The 19530-nt window shown below is 45.5% G+C and overlaps 1 protein-coding gene across 6 annotated transcripts in view; it reads left to right on the top strand.

The window, feature by feature from the left end:
- The window catches only part of Syne2 (spectrin repeat containing nuclear envelope protein 2), a 297205-nt gene that overhangs the window by 212209 nt on the left and 65466 nt on the right, over positions 1-19530 (top strand). For all 6 annotated transcript variants that reach the window (XM_052185627.1, XM_052185630.1, XM_052185629.1 and 3 more), the window contains exons 71-83: positions 312-443; positions 2817-2969; positions 3059-3268; positions 4841-4942; positions 6339-6458; positions 6559-6756; positions 8576-8749; positions 10675-10806; positions 13744-13940; positions 14949-15081; positions 16279-16461; positions 16916-17062; positions 18677-18853. In XM_052185627.1, coding sequence (XP_052041587.1) covers positions 312-443; positions 2817-2969; positions 3059-3268; positions 4841-4942; positions 6339-6458; positions 6559-6756; positions 8576-8749; positions 10675-10806; positions 13744-13940; positions 14949-15081; positions 16279-16461; positions 16916-17062; positions 18677-18853 — 2058 coding nt within the window. The remainder of the gene's footprint in view (positions 1-311; positions 444-2816; positions 2970-3058; positions 3269-4840; positions 4943-6338; positions 6459-6558; positions 6757-8575; positions 8750-10674; positions 10807-13743; positions 13941-14948; positions 15082-16278; positions 16462-16915; positions 17063-18676; positions 18854-19530) is intronic.

The following is a 19530-nucleotide window of genomic DNA, read 5'->3' as shown; positions in this document are numbered from 1 at the left end:
AGTTTCCTCCCAGAGAGTCCTCTACCACCCCAGCCTGTTTTGTCAGTATGATATTCTCAGTTGATGTATTTTGATGATATTCACTGATATTCAATTTTCTTTTCTCCAACTTCTCTGATATATACTCCCTATACATCCCCTACTCCCTCCTAACTTAATAAGCAGATCCTGTTTCTCTCTTCATAGAGACAAGATACAGAAGCTCCCTGAGGGGGGAGCTCAGGAGCGGCGTGCTAAGTCAGTCTTACCTGTTTACATTAGCTTCAGCAGGGACTCAGCCATGACTAATTAGGTTTCTTTTTTTCAAATAGGTGGCCATAACTACGAGTACTCTGCCCAGTGTGAGCATGTATAACTTTAGATGCCCTACAGCTGACGAACTGCAAGCTTATACCACCCAACTTGAAGAGCTACGTCAAGAAGCAAACACTATTCAGACACAGGTAGAAATTACATAGTGTGTATTTTCCTCATTGCAGTAATATTTTAAGAAGAGAAAGCTATGATATAAACATGCACATTGGTCATAATTTCCTTCACAGAACAAATAATAGAGTCTTCATGGAATGAGTCTTAGGTTAGAAATGGGATTTTTTTTTTTAACTTGCTAACTTTGGTGGGTTTCGTGGTGCTGGAAATTGAACTCAAGACTTCACATGCTCTAAGCAAATGCTGTCTCACTGAGCTTCACTCCTAACCTTTTGCCAGCTCTGATGAATTTTGCAGCAGCTATCTCAAGCATTACATGCAAAGACTTCTGAATCTGCCCAGGATCAGCTAGGTGTGTGGTGGTGGAGGGTTGGTAATTGATTAGTGATGTCTGCAGAGTGCTCTGGGATGGGAAGGGTAGGGAAGGAACATAGGCAACTTTGAATGGGTTTATGCTGAATGGAGTGCTGGAGTATGTTAGGTATCTATCAGCTAAGACCTAAGGAAATGAGCCACACGTGAGGCTGAATGGAAGCAGGTTAGTTAATAAGTTAATAACTTATTAGCACATGGCAGCTCAGCCCCCAAGGCCCCCTCAAAAATGTACCTGTCAAAGTGGCCTCAGTTTTCACAGTCGATGCATAGCTGAGCCTCCAATCTTCCCTTTCCACCACCCACCTCTGTCTTTAGGGTACTTGCTTTCTCCTCCTAACTAACCCTTCAAGTGCCTCCCACCTAAGTACCCTTCTCTTAGCTATCCTTAGTTAACCCACTGTCTGTATAGTAAAGTGAGGAGAAGATGCAGGTAAAGTTGCTCAGACCTCCTAATCCAGCACCCAGGAGGCAGGAGCAGGAGGTTTATGACTTCAAGATCAGCCTGAGCTGATCACAGTTTGAACATAGTGTCTGAAGTCCTCAAAGATGTGGAGGCAGGAGGCGGAGATCTGCAACCTCATGGCTGGCCAAAGAGAGGAAGACTCTCACCTAGTGGTGGGCCCCTTTTAATTCCATTCAGCACTCACTTGCCTGATAGTCTTCAGATTGTTTTTCTCAATGTTAGAAAGAAACTCTTTATTTTAACTCTTTATTCTACAGTATAACTCACAGAACAAGTAGATTAGTTCACCAGTTAATCAAAAACACTAATCAGTCTTCTAGTGAATATTAGTTGAAACAATTTATGGTAAGGCTTTTAGGAATTAAGCTCAGAGAATTAAGGTCAGTGGTTACGAGGTACTGCTCTTGGGTTCAGGGACACCCTGAGAACATGACCCACAGAACCACCTCACCAGGGCTCCTAAGCAATCACAGACGCTACATTGATAGGCAGGCAGCCGCATGGGTCTGACTTAGGCCTTCTGTGTATGCTATGGCCGTGTAGCTTGGCCTTCCTGTGGGACTCCTAACAGTGGAAGTGCGTTTCTGACTCCTGGACCTGCTTTTGGGACCCCTTTCCTCCTTCTGGGTTGCCTCGTCCTGACTTACTACGAGGGGATGTATCTTGTCTTATTGCAACTTGGTATGCCATATTTGGTTGATATCCCTTAGAGACCTGCTCTTTTCTAAAGGGAACTGGAAGAAGAGTGGATCTGGGAAAGAGGGGATGTGGGGGAGAGGACTGGAAGGAGAGTGAAAGGACTTTCAGCACCAAGATGAAGGGGCTTAAAAGGGGGAGTATAGGGGGTTAGTTGAGTGTGGCTAGGCGGCGTGGGGGAAGGTGTCCAGGCGGGCCCTTGCCTGGGCACCTCTGCCCCTGAGGGACCCAACACACACAGACGTGGTATAGAATAAAGTTTATTCAGAGTAGGGGATGGGAGTTAGTGGGGGAGAGAGAAAGAGAGAGAGAGAGAGAGAGAGAGAGAGAGAGAGAATAGAGAGAGAGAATAGAGAGAGAGAGTGGAGGCCGGCCATGACCACGTGGAGGGGGGAAGAGCCCCAGGGGCAGAGAGGTGAGAGAGTGTGGGAGAGCAGAGAGCAAAGAGAGAGAGGAGGAGCAAGTAGCCCCTCTTATAGTGGGCCAGATCTCTGGGGCGGGGCATACCTGGCTATTGCCAGGTAGGTGTGGGGTGGAGCTTAGAGAAAACCCCAACAGAGAGAAGAAGGGAACTGACTGACTCAGTTCTCAGCAACCATTATCAGATGACTTACAACCTCTCTAACTTCAATTCTCAAAGATTTAGAATTGAAATCTAGATCGGATGCTTCTGGCTTCCATAGACACCTGCACTTCTATGCATATACACACACACAGACACGTCCATGTAATTAAAATACTGACGGCAAGTTCTCTTTGAGAGTATAGTATAAATTGCACACTCTAATGGAAATGTGGAAAACCGGTTTAGGAAGGCAAGGAATTCTACCATTTTTTTTTCCTCTTGATTTAGGGAAGTATGACGGAAGAAATGTACATCAGTTTGGATAAAAGATTATTTGAACTCTTTCTGAGCCTCAGTCGGTGCCTGGGCAGTGTGGAGGAGCTGCTGCAGAGACCTGGGCTGTCCCGAGAGGATGCGTCTGCCCAGCAGGTGTCCTTCCAGGTAGGACACACCTCCTGTCCCTGTGTCTGTCTTTGTGCAGCTGCGCATGAGGGCGGAGCTCATTCATTGCCTTCCTCTCCATCTTGTAGAAACTGGCTCTTGAGCTGAAGAAACTTTATTTAGCTCTGGGTGACAAGAAGGATGATCTTCTGAAAGCTGTGACTTGGCCTGGCAAGGATGCCACGTTGCTACCAGAGTGTATCGATGCTCTGAAAGTCAGCCTGGAGCATACGCAGAGCAAAGCTGCCTGGAGGAGCTCCTCCCTGAAGGCTGGCCTTGACCACAGCCGCAGCTACCAGGTGCGACTCTGGCCCAGGGCTGGCCCGTGGACCCCAGTCACCAACAGTTCTTACGGGAGTGCCAAGGGAATGGTGAAGCTTCCCTTTGCTCTTGGAGGGGAGGCTGCGTGAAACTGAGGCCCCCCCTTCCAGAGCTGTGGGCATCATGATCTAACAATGTATCTTTTCTTGTGCTACATTTGCTACTTTGAGATTGTCATGGAGAGGAGTTTTATTTAACACTCTAGGCCAGAGAGATCAGTTACTGTGCCTGACTACCCCGTGATAGTCCAGGGCCTCTGTGGATTGTTACCGGGAGTCTTGAGGCAGACTAGTTAGAAAACTGCCCAGGGACTGGAGAGATGGCTCAGTGGTTAAGAGCACTGACTGCTCTTCCAGAGGTCCCGAGTTCAATTCCCAGCGACCACATGGTGGCTCACAACCATCTGTAATGGGATCTGATGCCCTCTTCTGGAGTGACTGAAGATAGCTACAGTGTGCTCCTATGCATAAACTAAATAAATCTTTAAAAAAAGAAAGAAAGCCGCTCAAGTCCTGTAATGAAACAAAACACCATTTACAAAGGTGTTCCATAAATATCAAACCTAAGGTCCTGGAGAGATGGCTTACTGGATAAGGGTGCTTGTTCGAAAATATACCAGGAGGACTTGCGTTCAAATCCCCTACAGCCATGTAAATGCCAGGCATGGCCATGCCTAGATCTCAGGACTGGGGCAGAGATACTCTAATGGAAATGTGGAAATGTGGATTCTGGGAGCTTGCTGGCCAGCCTAGACTACAGTGAGCTTCTGGTTCAGAAAGAGACTCTGCTCTGTCAGTGGTGATGGGGGTGGGGAATGGAGAGTGGTGGGACACCTTTTTTGGCCCCTGCATGCAGACATGTGCAAATATCACACACACACACACACACACACACAAAAACCCCTACCCCCAAAAAACTGAATCTAGTAAAACTTCTAGAGTAAAACAGATGTAAGGGAAGAAGACCATGTCAGCACCCAGGGGTGTTGTCAGCCAAATCCAGAGCAAATATGAATCTAAGAAACAAGAGAGAGGAAGGGGAGACGGGAGGGAGAGTAGGGAAGCCAGGCAATTAGAGGAGAAGTTGTCCAGGCTTGCATTCTGTTGAAGTGATAACCACCGCAGACCCTGTTGTGACATTAAGCCCTCAGTGATATCCCAAAGGAAATATGAACAAGAAAAATTATAAACAATTTCGGAAGTGTGCACCTTGTCTGGATGAAATGAAGGAATTAGGTTGCAGTATTTCTAGCAAGAGAGGGCATTTATCATTTAATAGAACGCCGGAGTGCTGAAGAGATGACTGGATGTCTGCTCTTGGCTTCAAAATGATCTGATGCGAAGGGAAGTTAGATGTAGCTGGGATCCAGGGGTGGGGCAGGGTGGGGTCAGCTGTTGGTTAGTGATGACTGAGCTCAAAGATAGATTGTGTAGATGTCTCTCTGCCTATATGTGCTTAAGATCTCCAGAAATTTCCAATTACATATTAAAAGGAAGGGAGGTCTAGGTGAGGTTGCTCAACTTCCTTACACGTACCCTTCTCCTGTACAGAATGAGATAAAGCGACTCTACAACCAACTTGTCAAGAAGAAGGCGGCTTTACAACAGTCTTTGAATGAAATCAGTGGGCAGAGTATTGGCAAACAGCTTCAGGTAAACGATCAAAATGTTCATGTGAACCTGACCTCAGACCAGAGAGTCTTGGCTATCAGCTGCGTGTTCAAAACACACACCCCTCAGCAAGTGTCAGTGACATGTAGTGGTCGTTCAGATGTTGACCTTTGAACTCATAGCTCACATACTTCCTGAAGCACAGTATCTTAAAGCAATAGAGTTCATTTTCACCTGTCAGTGGGCAAAGGTAAAATATGTCCACCGTTGTCAACGGTGTCTGTATTTGAGGCCCTTCCCTCCTCCACTGAAGCTCTCGGTTAGGCCGGCTTCTGGGGACCAGAACACTGACGTGAGGGTTTCAGGCATTAGTGTTCTTCCATTCAGCAATGGCTCCCTTCATTTATCTCCTACGTGCCGCTACAGCTCTGAGATCTGGATTCATGTCCTCTCTGAAGAGGTCAAAGAAAGAGGCAGAGAATGTAGCTCAACTGGTAGAATATTTGCCTCTCACGCGTGAAGCCTGGGGTTTGGTCCCCGATGCTGAATAAACCAAACATGATTACCTGTGATTCCCACACTGGGGGGCGTGAAAGCAGGAGGGTCAGGAGTTCAGGGTCATCCTTGCCTTAATAGAGCCAGCCTGGGCTTCCTGAGACGAGACAGACTGCAAGGTTATGCAAAAACAGATCTATCAGAACTGTTTTAGGATGGACCCTGCTATAAACGCTGTAACCGGCCCAAAGCCCTTTGAATTATCCCGTTGCCCATAACTAAAGCAGCGTGTACCCTTAAGATGGTGTGCCCTGTCCCAGGGGGTGAGAGAGCTGGGGACAAGCACGTGGCAGAACAGTTGTCAGGCATGCTTAATTGAGCACCTGGGTTTAATCTCTAGAGGCCTGAAAATGGATGATCAGATGTTTTTCTGTTATTTCTTTCTTTGGATCTTCATTTTCGATTTTTGGGAAGTGTCTTACTCTTCTACCTGGGGCTGGTCTTGTATTTGGCAAACTCTTTTGCCTTAATCACCATGCCATGCTGTGATGATGATGATGATATTATTATTATTATTATTATTTGGGATTAAAGGAATGCATTACCACTTCTAGCCAAGCAAATCTTTTGAAAGGTACTGGTGTACTGGTTTTAAGAATTCTGAGGAACTGGGAAGAGACCATGAATTCCCCAGTAGACACATATTCCTTGTCCAGTATGGGCTTAGAATATGCTAGGAACAAATTCAACCCTGGCACTTGTGGAAAAATTCACAAAGAGAACTGCACACTGGTGGCGGCAGGGACTGCGGTAGGAGGTGAAGTTGTCACCTTCGTTTGTTTCTGTCCTCCTGTGGCATTTCCATGTTTGATTCCCTTTTAACCACTCAGTGCACTTCCGGACGCCTTGAGAGCTTTTCTCTCTTGTCTGGTTTCTCCCTTAGAAAGCAGATGCGCATACAGCAGAGCTGCAGAACTCCGAGAGGCAAGTCGCCAAGCTACGAAGTGAGGGGGAGAGGCTCCGTTTCCCTCATGCCTTGCTCCAGGATGTTTACAAGTTAGAGGTCTGTGTGTGGACATTAGGGCTTGGGTCTTCTTCCTGGAGTCTAGGTGTGTCCCTGGTCTGATCTACTCTCCTGACTGGCATCTACTCTCCCCACTCAGGATGTCCTTGACAGTATGTGGGGAATCCTGAGCGCCAGATACTTGGAACTCAGCAGCCCCTTCCTCTCCAAGAGCCAGCAGACCTTGCTTCAAGGCGTGGTGGAGCTGATCAGTATCGGAAAAGAAAAGCTGGCGGCTGACCCCTTACAGCACGCCAAGAGTAAAACTGCTTTGCAGGCCCAGTTGCAAGACCACAAGGTAAGGGCCCTTCACGACCCTCAGCTCCAGCTGTCCCTGAAGATGAGAAAATACCCATGAACCCTTGGATGAAGTGTGTGACATTCCCTTGTTTACAAGGCCCTTCAGAATCTTACTGTGGAGCAGAAACCCTGAGACCTTCTAGGAGTAGGGTTGTGGATGAGAACAGACTCTTTCTTATCTCTGCGGGGCTTTCTGTTGATTGAGAAGACAGATAGTTTACCAATGAGTTCTTAAGCAAATCTATAACTAAGTGTATACTCATCCTCTGAGGGCGCGTAATAGGAGAAACTGACTTAGGGAGGCAAGCAAAGGCGTCCTGAGGACAGGACTCCAAAGGAAGGTTTACAGTCTAATGCTTTAATTACTGTTCCCATTTTCCATTCATTTTCCTTATCAGCCTTGCATGGTGCTGTACACTTTCAGTCTCAGCACTCAGGAGGTAGAGGCTGGAAGATCTCTGTTCAAAGCCAGCCTGGTCTACTAGTGAATTCCAGGCCAGCCAGGAGAACATTTCAAAAACTTGTTTTACACACACACACACACACACACACACACACACACACACAGAGAGAGAGAGAGAGAGAGAGAGAGAGAGAGAGAGAGCATAGTCCCTGTTTTAGCTAAAATCTTTAGTAAATAGACCTTAGTCTAAGACAATTTAGAGGATTAGAAGTGGAAACACACTCACAGTGGTGTCCAACCTTTTGACATTGTGGTGACATTGTCATTGGTGAAGTTCATACTCAAGAATCAGGCCATAGAACAACACGCCTACCCCGTCATATGTTTTAAAATAAGCTTAGAATTTGGTGTTGGGCCGATTTATACCTACCCCCTGCCGCACGGGGCACGGGTTGGGTGTGCCATTGTTCTGGGCACCCTGTCTGGTACTTTGACAAACCTTCTATGTATTTGCCCATTTCTGGGGGTGGGAGAATGGATTCACACAATAAAGGGGCGGGTCCACACAGCCAGCATTAGCAGCTAGGTAAATGCAGACACCGTGGGAAGTATGGTCTCCCTGCCTCTCACCGAGTCCTGCTCATTGGCCATTTTGTTGCATCTCGGTGGCAGCTGAGGAGGAGGAGCCTGCCTGACGACTGTGGGTGGCCTAGGTTCACACACTGAATGTTATTGAAGCCAGCCTGTCTTCAGATTTACTAGCTACCTCCTAACATTCTAAAACTGGAAATAAAATTAAATTAGATCACAGCAGAAACTGAAATTTACTCACACTAATGGCTGCTGCTTAAAATAGGTTATTTGGTGGAAATACTTAAGGATACTATTTCTTTATAAATTGTTAAAATTCTATCTGCTATGATATTGTTAAAATTTCATAGACTAAGGGTTTGGTCCACTTTAATTTTCATTTCATTTGCTTATACATTTGAGTTTATGTATGTACACACACACACATATGTATACACACACACATATGCATACATATAATTCTATATATGATCTCCTGAGATAAGGGGTTAAAAAACAAAATTAAGTCAGGCTTGGTAGAATAGGTCTGTAAAACCATCTGCTCTGAGAAACTGAGGCAAGAGAAACACAAATCTGAGGCCTGCCTAAACAACCTAGCAAGACCCTGCATGAAAATATCAAGTAAAAAGACTGGGGCTATGTCTCAGCCATAGAGCCCTTGCCTAGCAAGCCTGAGGCCTTAGGTTCTCACACACCCACCTACCCTCCCTGGTACCAGAGGGAGGCTGGGCAAAAGAACTGGGGGGAAGAGTTAAAATATTTGGTTTTTATAATGTTCCTAATTTAACAATAAATATTAAAAAAAAACTTTTCCATGTCACAGGGATTTTTCCAGAAGCTTGTTGCTGACATGTTATTGATTCAAACCTACTCGGCAACAATGTTTCCGCCTTCCTTACAAAAGGGAGAGAGTTTTGGAGCAGAGCAGGTGGCAGAAGTGAGAGCCCTGGAGGAGGAGGCCTGTCTGCGGGGTGCACAGCTTCAGAGTGTGCTACAGGTATGCACACTACATCTCTAGGCTGCACTGCCTGGCCCCACCCACCGCAGATGTGAGGCGTCAGAGCCTCAGCTGAGTGAGCATCACAGCTGAGGAGGACGGGCCCAGCTCTAGCCTGGACGCCTCCCCACTTCATGCAAGGTCAGCCGGAACTGCTCATACCAAATGGTATAGGTTCGTCTGTGAACGGGTAGCAGCGGGTAGCAGCGAAGCAAGTGGGAGCCGCGATGGATGAAGCAGTTCATGGGTCACAGTCTAGGTTCCTCCAAGAGCCATTGGGGATACTGAGGACACGGTCAGAAAGTGCTTCTGTGACAATCCTGCCTCAGCTCAAAGAAAAATCCTGTTGAGCCTGAAAGCTTTCCCCTTAACTCCCTAAATCATTTACAGCAGCTGTTAGCCCGTAAAGGACATCTCAGAAAAGACATGTTCAACTTTATATTATGAATACAGCACTGCTTCTTGATGACAATATTTATTTTCTAGTTACATTGTCGAATTTGTGTCTTAGTTCCGGTTTTACTGCTATGAACAGACATCATGACCAAGGCAACTCTTATAAAGGACAACATTTAATTAGGGCTGGCTTACAGGTTCAGAGTTCAGTCCATTGTGATCATGGTGGGAACCATAGTAGCATCTAGATGGTGCAGGAGAGAAGACAGTTCACTGTCTTGTTTAGAAGGCAAACAGGAGAGGATTGGCTTCTAGACAACTAGGAAGAGGGTCTTAAAGCCCACGCCCACAGTGACACCCTTCCTCCAAGAAGGCCATACCTCCAAATAGTGCCACTCCCTGGGCCAAGCATATTCAAAACTGCCACAAATTGGTTTTATAGTAATGGTGATTTTAAAAGGTTTTATGGACCCAGTGAGTGTTCTGTAAGTCAAGTGGCTGTTATTTGAAAGGAGAATTACTAAGATTACTTTTCTAAAAGACAGTTTTTAATATCAATAACTTGGTTCTTTAGTGCTTAGGAATTCTAGCCAATAGTCTACCATGGAAATATGAGGAGATAGGACAATATATTCTGAGCACCAGTAAGTAGGACAAGGCCACACAAAGGGTAAGGAGATAGTAGGGGAGGGGCACAGGCACACCATCCCCCTGCTGCACCTGCCCATGGGCTCAGGTAGCTTGTCAGGTATGCTTCAGGGAGCTCAGTAGAACTATGCCCACTAGATTTTGGGGGTTCTATCAGAGAGACAAGCATAACTTGAAGGTTTCTATTACAAAAAGCTTTTCAAAATCAGCACTCTGGCAGGGCGGTGGTGGCGCACGCCTGTAATCCCAGCACTCTGGGAGGCAGAGGCAGGCGGATTTCTGAGTTCACGGCCAGCCTGGTCTACAAAGTGAGTTCCAGGACAGCCAGGGCTGCACAGAGAAACCCTGTCTCGAAAAAAAAAAACAAATCCAAAAAACAACAGCAACAACAACAACAAAAAAAGTCAGCACTCTGCCTTTCCCAGTAAGAACAAGAGTCTTACATGGTTAGGTCTTTACCGGGGTGCTCAGAATAGCACCTCAACTCATCTTTTTCTTTTAATCCCGTTACCCAGTTTTACAGTGCCAGCGTAAAGCCCTAGTGCCAGGCAGGAGGCATACATTAGTATGGTACAGCCCTTACCCACATATGTGTGACCCTGGGTTTGATCCCAAGTACTGCAAGTAAATAAACACTCTAATACCAGTGGGATTAAAGCACATATACACACACACACACACATACACACACACACACAGAGAGCACAAAAGCAGTGAGATTGCATCCCAGTAGAGACTGAGTTCTTCCTGATACCGTGTATATAATCTCTCAGGTGCACCTAGAGTCCACGTGGCATCTGTGTTTGGTTTATTCTGATCCCAGTGTCGTTGGCTTTATGATCGTCATTACTTGGAACGTGTTCCCATTGTTTATTCTCTAGAAATGGGAAGAATTTGATGATAACTATGCATCTCTTGAGAAGGACCTGGAAGTTCTCGTCTCTTCGCTGCCCTCTGTGAGTTTGGTGGAAGAGACGGAGGAGAGATTGCTGGAAAGGATTTCATTTTACCAGGTACTGTGCTTCTTGGTTTATGACAAGCCTGGTCTATGACAAGCCTGGTCCAGAGTACTTGGTGAGCTGTGCTGACTGGGCTGCTGGGTTAAAAGCTGAATGGTTTCATTGACACTCAAGGTTATTTTTCACACCGCTCACTGACAGATGTAGTTAGGAGGCTGTGGAATCCCTCCTTCCAACTATCATAATGTATCCCTTTCCAACAGTTTTGCTTTGTTTTTTTAAATCAGTCACTGAAACTGTTAGTCTACATGGATATCAGGTCATCCTACCAGTGGAGAACATGCAAAGTAGCAACTCTCCCTCCCCTGGAGCGGCTAACCGCCAATAGCACCAAGGTCAGGGGTGGGACCCCGGGAGCCCCTCCCCACTCCATGCTGAAAAAATAATTTAGATTTTTGTTTTTAATTATGTGTATATCTGTGTGTGTGCGTGTGTGAATGTGCAGTGCCTGTGGGGTCCAAAAGCTGGTGTCATATCCCCTGGATCTGTATTTACAGGCAGTTGTAATCTCTGAGATGGGTGCCAGGAATTGAACTCCGACCCTGTATAAAAGCAGTGCCCACTCTAATGTCTCTCCACCCCCAAGCTATAACTTTTAACTGGCTCAAACTTGGGCAGGTTTTATGCAGGTAATCACAGTGGCTGTGAGTTCGTGAGGGAAGCACTTCACAGAACCATCCATCCTCCATCTTTTACACTCCTGCCCACACCTCCACCACGTTCTCTGAGCCTCGGAATGGGAACTGTCCCATCTGTGGCTGAGCACTGCCATGCCTACCTTTTCTTTTTTTGAAGATTTATTTATGTTTATTTTATGTGCATTGGTCTGTGTGAGAGTGTCCGATCCCCTGGAACTGGAATTACAGACAGTTGTGAGCTGCCATGTGGGTGCTGGGAATCGAATCTGGGTCTTCTGGAATAACAGCCAGTGTTTTCGACTACTGAGCCATCTGTCCAACCCCTCCCACACCTACTTTTGCGTGGATATTGGGGATCCAAACTCAGGCCCCCATGTGTGAACTATAAACGAGTCCCCTCCCCCCTAATCCTTGAAAGCTTTTTTCAAAGAAACAATTTTTCTAAGACTTCTGAACAGATTCTTCATACTATATCCCTCCAAGCCCATTTCGCTGTATTCTCCTTTGGGCTATTCGAAATCCCTTGGTGTCACGGAGGTTTGTGTGTATCCAACCAATGTGGTGTCCTTGGTTGGGAGTCTGGGCCATGGAATGCAGACTTTAGTTGTACAGCCTCTGCACCGCAACAAACTCATCTTCAGATGCTCTTGGAACGCAAAAGCTTCCACTGAGCAGTGTGGAGTCTCCTTTCTCTCCAGGATGACAGCATCAGCGCTCCTCAGGGGACACTGGGGCACTCATTGTCTGCCGTGCATGGAGCTACCCAGGGTTTGATTCTAGTTCCACGTCAACTGAGTGTGGCCGTGCATGCTTGTGATCTTAGCACTTGGGAAGTAGAAGCAGGAGATCATAAGATCAAGGTCAACCTGTAGAGATGAGTCCATATCTCCTTTCTCTGAAGGAATAGGTGATATACATTAACTCATGATATATGTGTGGTATGTATACTATACATGGATATGTAGTATGTATACATATACACATAAAATAAATACAGCAAAAGAGAGCTTCCTTCCAGAAGTGTTGTAATGGTAAAGCAACTAACTTATCCTTAAGGCTTAGAAAATGACGACTCATTTTGTAATGGGTTTTGGACATATTATCCTAGCTGTAGTTTTGGCCAAGAAAGGGAATGGAATTGTGTGTGGGAGGGGGGAAGAAGAGACCTAGAAGTAAAAGAAAAAAAGTTGGTAAGTTTTCAAGAAGGCTTAATTGAAAAATAGCAAAAGTTCTATTTTGATAATAATTTACTTTTAAAGATTAAACAGCCACCAGGTAAGCGGCATTAGCTGAACCGGGCTGTAGAGATAATTGCCGTTAGGCAGAGTCTCCTCAGGGGGTCATTGTATTTGCACTTTTGAAGGATTTCATTTGATGTGTGTGTGAAGTTGGCCTAATAATGTGCTGTTTTAATTTATTTGAAAGTTATTTTCTCCCTCTTATTCCTTAATATTCAGAGGAGTCTTTAATGAGTTCTCTACCGGGTCTCTGAGTCTTGTGGATAATAGATAATTATCTTCAAATTTATTCCTCTCATATCTAGGTGTCAGTCTGTGAGACTCAGCAGCTGGGAGTGGGGCTGAGGTGGACGGAACTGCAAGGCGTAGGCCCTTCTTAAGAGGGCCAAGCACTCGAGAACATAGGCCCTTAATTGGGACATCTCCTGGGGTTTTCAGAGGCACTGGAAATCCTGATTTCTATATTTTAAGAAATGTATGTCTAAAATTTCCTGATTTTCAAAATAACTTTTGTGTCAACTGGAAAAATGGCTCAGTGGTTAAAGAGCACTGGGTGGCAACCTGGGTTCGATTTCCAGCGCCCACATGGTGCCTCACAACCAGCTGTACCTACAGTTCCAGGGGATCCAGTGCCCTCTTCTGGCACTAGGCTTGTGTATGCAGCACAGATATATATGCAGTCAGAACAACCATATGCATAATAATTATTGTTATTATTTTATTATTATTATCAAAGAACTAAATAAATTAGGAAAAATACTCTGCATGTCAAATCCAAGCTGCCTGGCACGAAGCACGGTAAGCCATGCCAGTGGTCCCGCTGTTGAGAGGCTGAGCCCGAGGACACCTTAGGCCAGGTGTTTGAAGCCAACCTCTTACCTCAGTATTTGGAAGGCAGATGCAGGAGTATTACGAGTCTGGGCTATGTGATGAGTCAGGTCTGGTTGGGCTATATAATAAGAACCTGTCTTATTAAAAGAAATGAAAAGGAGAGAGACTAGATCGGCCCATTTTACTTAAAATAATTCACTCTGTGACTTTTTTTTTTTTTTTAGCAAATAAAAAGAAACATCGACGGGAAGCATGCTCGGCTTTGCCAAACCCTGAATGAGGGCAGACAGCTGGCGGCATCTGTGAGCTGCCCCGAGCCGGAGGGCCAGATCGCAAAGCTGGAAGAGCAGTGGCTGTCCCTCAACAAGAGGATTGACCAGGAGCTCCACCGACTGCAAACCCTTCTCAAGCATCTCCTCAGGTACGCCTAAAGCCCCCAGGGAGCGGCTGTCCTCCACTCACATACCTTTCGGTGTTCTCTGAGTGCCCTAACCTCTGATCCTGGCTCCCTAGACTCGGGATCATATGCCAGCAGTCTCCTGGGGCCTTTGCACATTTCTGCAAGCATAAGGAACTGGATAGATCCAATTCCTCGGATACTTTCTTGCTAGAATGTTACAATCTCTCACCTGCTTCCAAAGATTTACAAAGGTTAAAAAGGCTGGGTGGTGGTGGCGCACGCCTTTAATTCCAGTGTTTAGGAGGCAGAGGCAGATGGATTTCTGAGTTCAAGGGTAGCCTGGTCTACAAAGTGTGTTCCAGGACAGCCAGGGGACACAGAGTAAGGTAGTTTGAGAAAATTTCTTGACTCTTTGGAGGATGTGTTGTGTTCACATGGAATCATCTTAAACCATCAGAGGACAATGGAGAAAGCAGAGAACGTTCAAGCCTCAGTTTTGTCCCTGCCCTGCAGAGAGTGTGTGAGCTAAACAAGTAGAAAAGCTTCAGGGAAGATGGTGTTATGTTGGCTGCTTCCATCACATAGATGACACAGCAGCATGCAGCCAATGGCAGTCAGGGTGCTGGTGACCTTGTACAAATGCTAGCTTGATTTTCATTGTAAACATGTAACTGGAGAACACTGATGATCAAGGTGATCTCTGCCGTGGTTGACGGGTTGACTTTTTATAGCTGTAACAAGAATGTCTTGTACTTTTAATATACCTCTTCCTTCTTGATTATCCCTAATGGAGAGAGTTCTTGAAAATGGTAAAACTACTGGGCTCAGGGCATGGTATAGGACATGGTAGAGTACTTACAGATACCATGCATTCCTGAACAGTACCCTGATCGCTGTTTCCATCACATAAGATAATACCATGACATTCAGCCAGTGGCAGTGTGCTGTTGAGGGCCATTTATTTCATAAACACTGGTGTATGTTATCCTCAGGGTGAGTCTGATTTCTACTCCCGCTTTCTTCCATCAGTTACAGCAGAGATTCAGACGAGCTAACCCGGTGGCTAGAGTCCTCTCAGCAAACGTTGAATTACTGGAAAGAACAGTCCCTCAACGTGTCCCAAGACCTGAACACAATCAGAAGCAACATAGACAGATTTTTTGTAAGTTGTTCACACTGCTGGTCAAAAATAAATATCAAGAATAAAGGAATCAGAGTTTCTGTGATGGTCCCTGCTTCCATTTGTGGGTAAGGGGTAACGCATGGGCAAGTAGCAGATGTGTCCTTAGAGCCATTTGCTTATGCTGTTGATGAACTCTAAGGTAAATATGTGGATGTAAATCTTGCTCAGATACGGGCAAATTTTGTTAATAGTAAAAAACAAACAAACAAACAAAAAACCAGCCAAACCTCAAAGTGCCCTATAGGAATATTATTTCATGGGGTTAACAGATGCATGATTTTAAGTTCTTGTGAGAATTCTCTGCTCATGTCTTGGTTTTATTATTTTGATTGCAGGGGGTTTTCTTTCATAACAAATGAACTTATTGCTCAGAGATGCAGCTCGGTGGTGGGACTGTCGCCTAACAAGTGTGTAGGCACTGGGGTCCGACACCTAGCCAGGGAGTCTACATAGGACCCGTATTAATTTCGCTAGGTACAAATGAAATATTTTCCCTTGGTCTTTTCTCTCGTCTGTTTTATAGCTATGGTTACTCAGTTTGATATTAAAATATAGAGGGTTTTTTTTTTCCACTTTTGACCTATACATAGGAAAATCTTAAAATGTTTTATTTGAAAAGTTTTTCCATGTAATTCATTTAATATAGATTGTATTGGATTCAATGGTTTCTTGAAAATTTGAGCATTGAATGTGGCTTCTCTGACTTTATTTTATCTGCATGAATGTTTTCCCTGAATGTGTGTTATGTGTAGTGTATGTGTGCCTGGTACCTTGGAAGTCAGAAGAAGAAATCAAATGCCCTGGAACTGGAATTTCAAATGTTTGCTAGCCACCATGTATGTGCTGGAAACTGAACCTCTGTCCTCTGTAAAAGTACTAAGTCCTTTTAGTCACTGAGACATCTCTCCAGGCCAGGCTTGTATGTTGTTAAAAACCTGAACCCTCTAGGTTAAAGGTGCCAGGCATCCTATGTGCTTTGTTATCCAGGGTGTATGTGATGCCTGAGTGGGGGCTGACATTCTGTAGGCGAAGGGTGTGTGTGTGTGTGTGTGTACGTACATATTCACTATCTTTAGTTTCCGATAATTAAGTGGAAATTATCACTATCACCTAGACAGTAATTCTAACTATTCTTAAGTTTTGAAACTATCTAATCTTAGGAACTGTTTCCTCTAGAAATTTTCCAAGGAAGTTGATGAGAAGTCTTCCCTGAAGTCCGCAGTCATGAGCACTGGGAACCAACTTCTCCACCTGAAAGAGGCAGACACGGCCACACTGAGAGCCTCGTTAGCACAATTTGAACAGAAGTGGACAGTGCTCATAACTCAGCTTCCAGACATTCAAGAGAAACTTCACCAGGTAAGTGCTTGAAGACCCAGCATTTAACTTAGCATATCCTTGTGAATTCACGACTCTTTTAAAATTATTTTCTAAATCGTTAGTTTTCTTTAACACTTCCTAGCCAGCCCCCAATACACACACAAACACACACACACACACACACACACACACACCACTCAATATAGGCCTTAATTACTAGACTCTCCTCCAGTGAGCTCTTTCTTAAGAGAGAAATCAAGCCTAATTACTTTATTTCTTGGTTTTCTCCGTGCCGCTGAGTTGGCTTAGATGAAGGTCTTTATCATTGTTTGGAGGTCACTTATTTGAAGCTTTAATACTGGGTTTGTTTTTGTGGCTGACCTGCCTAATCATGTAGCAAGACCTTTTATCAAAGCAGGTAGCATGCTCAGTGATGCCCTGATTCAGTCAGTTGACTGCCGATAATTAAGTGGAAATCACCCTCTCCCTGCAGCTTCAGATGGAGAAACTGCCGTCCCGAGAAGCCATCTCCGAGATGATCAGCTGGATGGATGCCGTGGAGCCTCAGGTGGCGGGTGAGGATGCCGCGCTCTCGCAGAGCTCTGCGTCTCAAGTGAAGCATCTTCTGCAGAAGCTCAAGGTAATATAATTACAGAAGGACCCAAAGTCTTTTCACTGAATACAGAAGCAAATCTCTTAGAGGCAGAAAGGCTGAACCAAGAGACTTGTGTGATATAATCAAGAGAAATGGACTGGAAGGAAGTAGGAAGGGGAGGGGGTGGACAGCCCAGGCCTTGAATGGCCTCAGGCTAGCCTGGGCTAAGCCTTCCTGACGTCTTTTCACTCACCACATCAATGCTGAGCCCAGTTTGGTCACGCCCTTGCTTTTGATGCTCTCCCACCATAGGCAGTGTGCACAGCGCACCGTCTGTCTGCAGTGCCTACTTTACACACCCTCTGAGCCACCTTTGAAGGGTTAGCCCAAGCACGGCATCCATGGCTCTTCCCCCAAGTCTCCCTGCTGGATTAGACGACTAGGCCGAACTTGGTGTCCGTGAGACACTCTCTCTCTCTCTCTCTCTCTCTCTCTCTCTCTCTCTCTCTCTCTCTCTCTCTCTCTCTTTCTCTCTCTGTTTCTAGGCGATCATCACTGTGCAGTACTTTCCTGTTCCCTTCCTTCCTTGACTGGGACTCTCACCTGGAACAAGATAGCCCAATGGTTGACCTGCAGTGGTTATTAATAAATGTCCTTGAGAATGAAAAAAGTTAACATCCTTCTCCACTAGTTATGCATTTTGAGTAGATGTCATATAACACGGCACAAACGCATACTGCCTGGTCGGCACGACCTTCAGAGAACTGCAGGCTGATGGAGCTGGAGTCTTGTACAAAGATGATAACTGCTTAATGGCCAAGTGTGGCTGCAGCAGAAGATTCTGATTTTTTTTTCCTTTGCAAGGGTAGGCCTCACTATATAGCTCTGGCCTGGAACTTGCTTATGTAAACCAGGCTGGCCTCAAACTTGTACAGACCTGTCAGTTTCTGTCTCCTATGTCCTGAGATTAAGAGTGTAAGCCACCATGCCTGGCCTGATTTTTGGCTTGATCCTTTCTTGAGTGCCTGGTAGCATCTGTACCTCAGCCGCAGTTACTAGCACGCCCCACTGGCTTCCTCCTGGATGTCTCCATTAGCAGTCCTACAACTTTCTTGGGTAAAACCCAACAGGTGACAGGCTTGATAGAAGTAACGTTACCCCTAGTAGGCTTAGGACCGCGGTAGAACCTAAAGTCATCCAAATTGCCTCAAGAGTCCTCTGTCTCCACAGGACAGAAGAGCTACCTAGGTTAGCCAGGTTCCCAAAAGTGCCGTAAGTTTTGTGGCAGACCCTTAGCTCCTGTGTTCTGTCCTCACATAGCTCAAAATCTCACAGGACTCCTTTCTCAGACCAGGGTCCTGCTAGCCCGTCACAGACGGCAGGTACCATCATGTGGTTTCTCAGAGTTTGCAGGGAGCCCACAGGGAAATGAGTGTGTCATGCTTTCCCTAAGAATGTGTCATTCCCTCAAAGCCTCCTTACAGATACACAACCACCCTCTCCCATGGAAGGCGGCAGACTGGAAGGTACCCCTGACTGCGAGATTAATGGATAGTGCTTGGCAGCCCCTAGAGCCCAGCCAGAAGGAAAGTCCAGCTCATGTGACAGGCTTCCATCCTGACACTGGGGTTTTAAATTTCCCTTGTTTGTGTGTTTTAGGAGTTCCGAATGGAAATGGACTACAAGCAGTGGGTCGTTGACTTTGTCAACCAGTCACTGCTTCAGCTAAGCACCTGTGACGTAGAAAGCAAGCGCTATGAAAGGACGGAGTTTGCGGAGCACCTGGGGGAGATGAACCGCCAGTGGCAGCGAGTTCATGGGACCCTGAATAGAAAGGTGAGTCCTGCAGTCACACTTGGGTGCATGGGGTTGCACTTGGGTGCTTGCTGTTGCACCTGGATGCCTGCATGCTGTTGCACCTGGATGCCTGCATGCTGTGGCACCTGGATGCCTGCATGGTGTTGCACCTGGATGCATGTATGATGTGGCACCTAAATGCATGGTGTTGCACCTGGATGCATGCTTTTGCACTTAGATGCATGGTTTTACATTTGGATGCATGGTTTCATCCTTGCAATATGCCCCTTGCTAAAAACTCTTAAAAGCTATTCAAAAAGCTAATTCATAGGGTTTTTTCTTTTTTTTTATTGGTTATTTTATCTATTTACATTTCAAATGTTGTCCTCCTTCCCCGTTTCCCCACCATAACCCCCCACCATTGATTCACAATTTTAAGCCTGCTAATCATCCCAGTTACAGCTCCTTTGAAAAAATCTTATGTCTTAGCATTTTCTATGGGTGCACACAACAGATAATGAAAGTACTTATATTTTTGTTGAGATTTCTTAGGGAAATTGAGTTAGGCCAGTGAAAAGAAATATATCAGGCTACTAAAAGGTCAAAGATTTTAGCATTTCCTGTGGAAACACATTCAAAAGGACAAAAGTGAAGCTTTCCACTACGTGGGTCTTGAAACATGAAGAAAATGTATTCGTGATCAAAAGTATTTAATA

This window comes from Apodemus sylvaticus, chromosome 6 (assembly GCF_947179515.1).
Source record: "Apodemus sylvaticus chromosome 6, mApoSyl1.1, whole genome shotgun sequence".
Lineage (NCBI taxonomy): Eukaryota > Metazoa > Chordata > Mammalia > Rodentia > Muridae > Apodemus > Apodemus sylvaticus.
The sequence above is the reverse complement of the archived record's forward strand: the minus strand, read 5'-3'. Positions and strand labels throughout refer to the sequence as shown.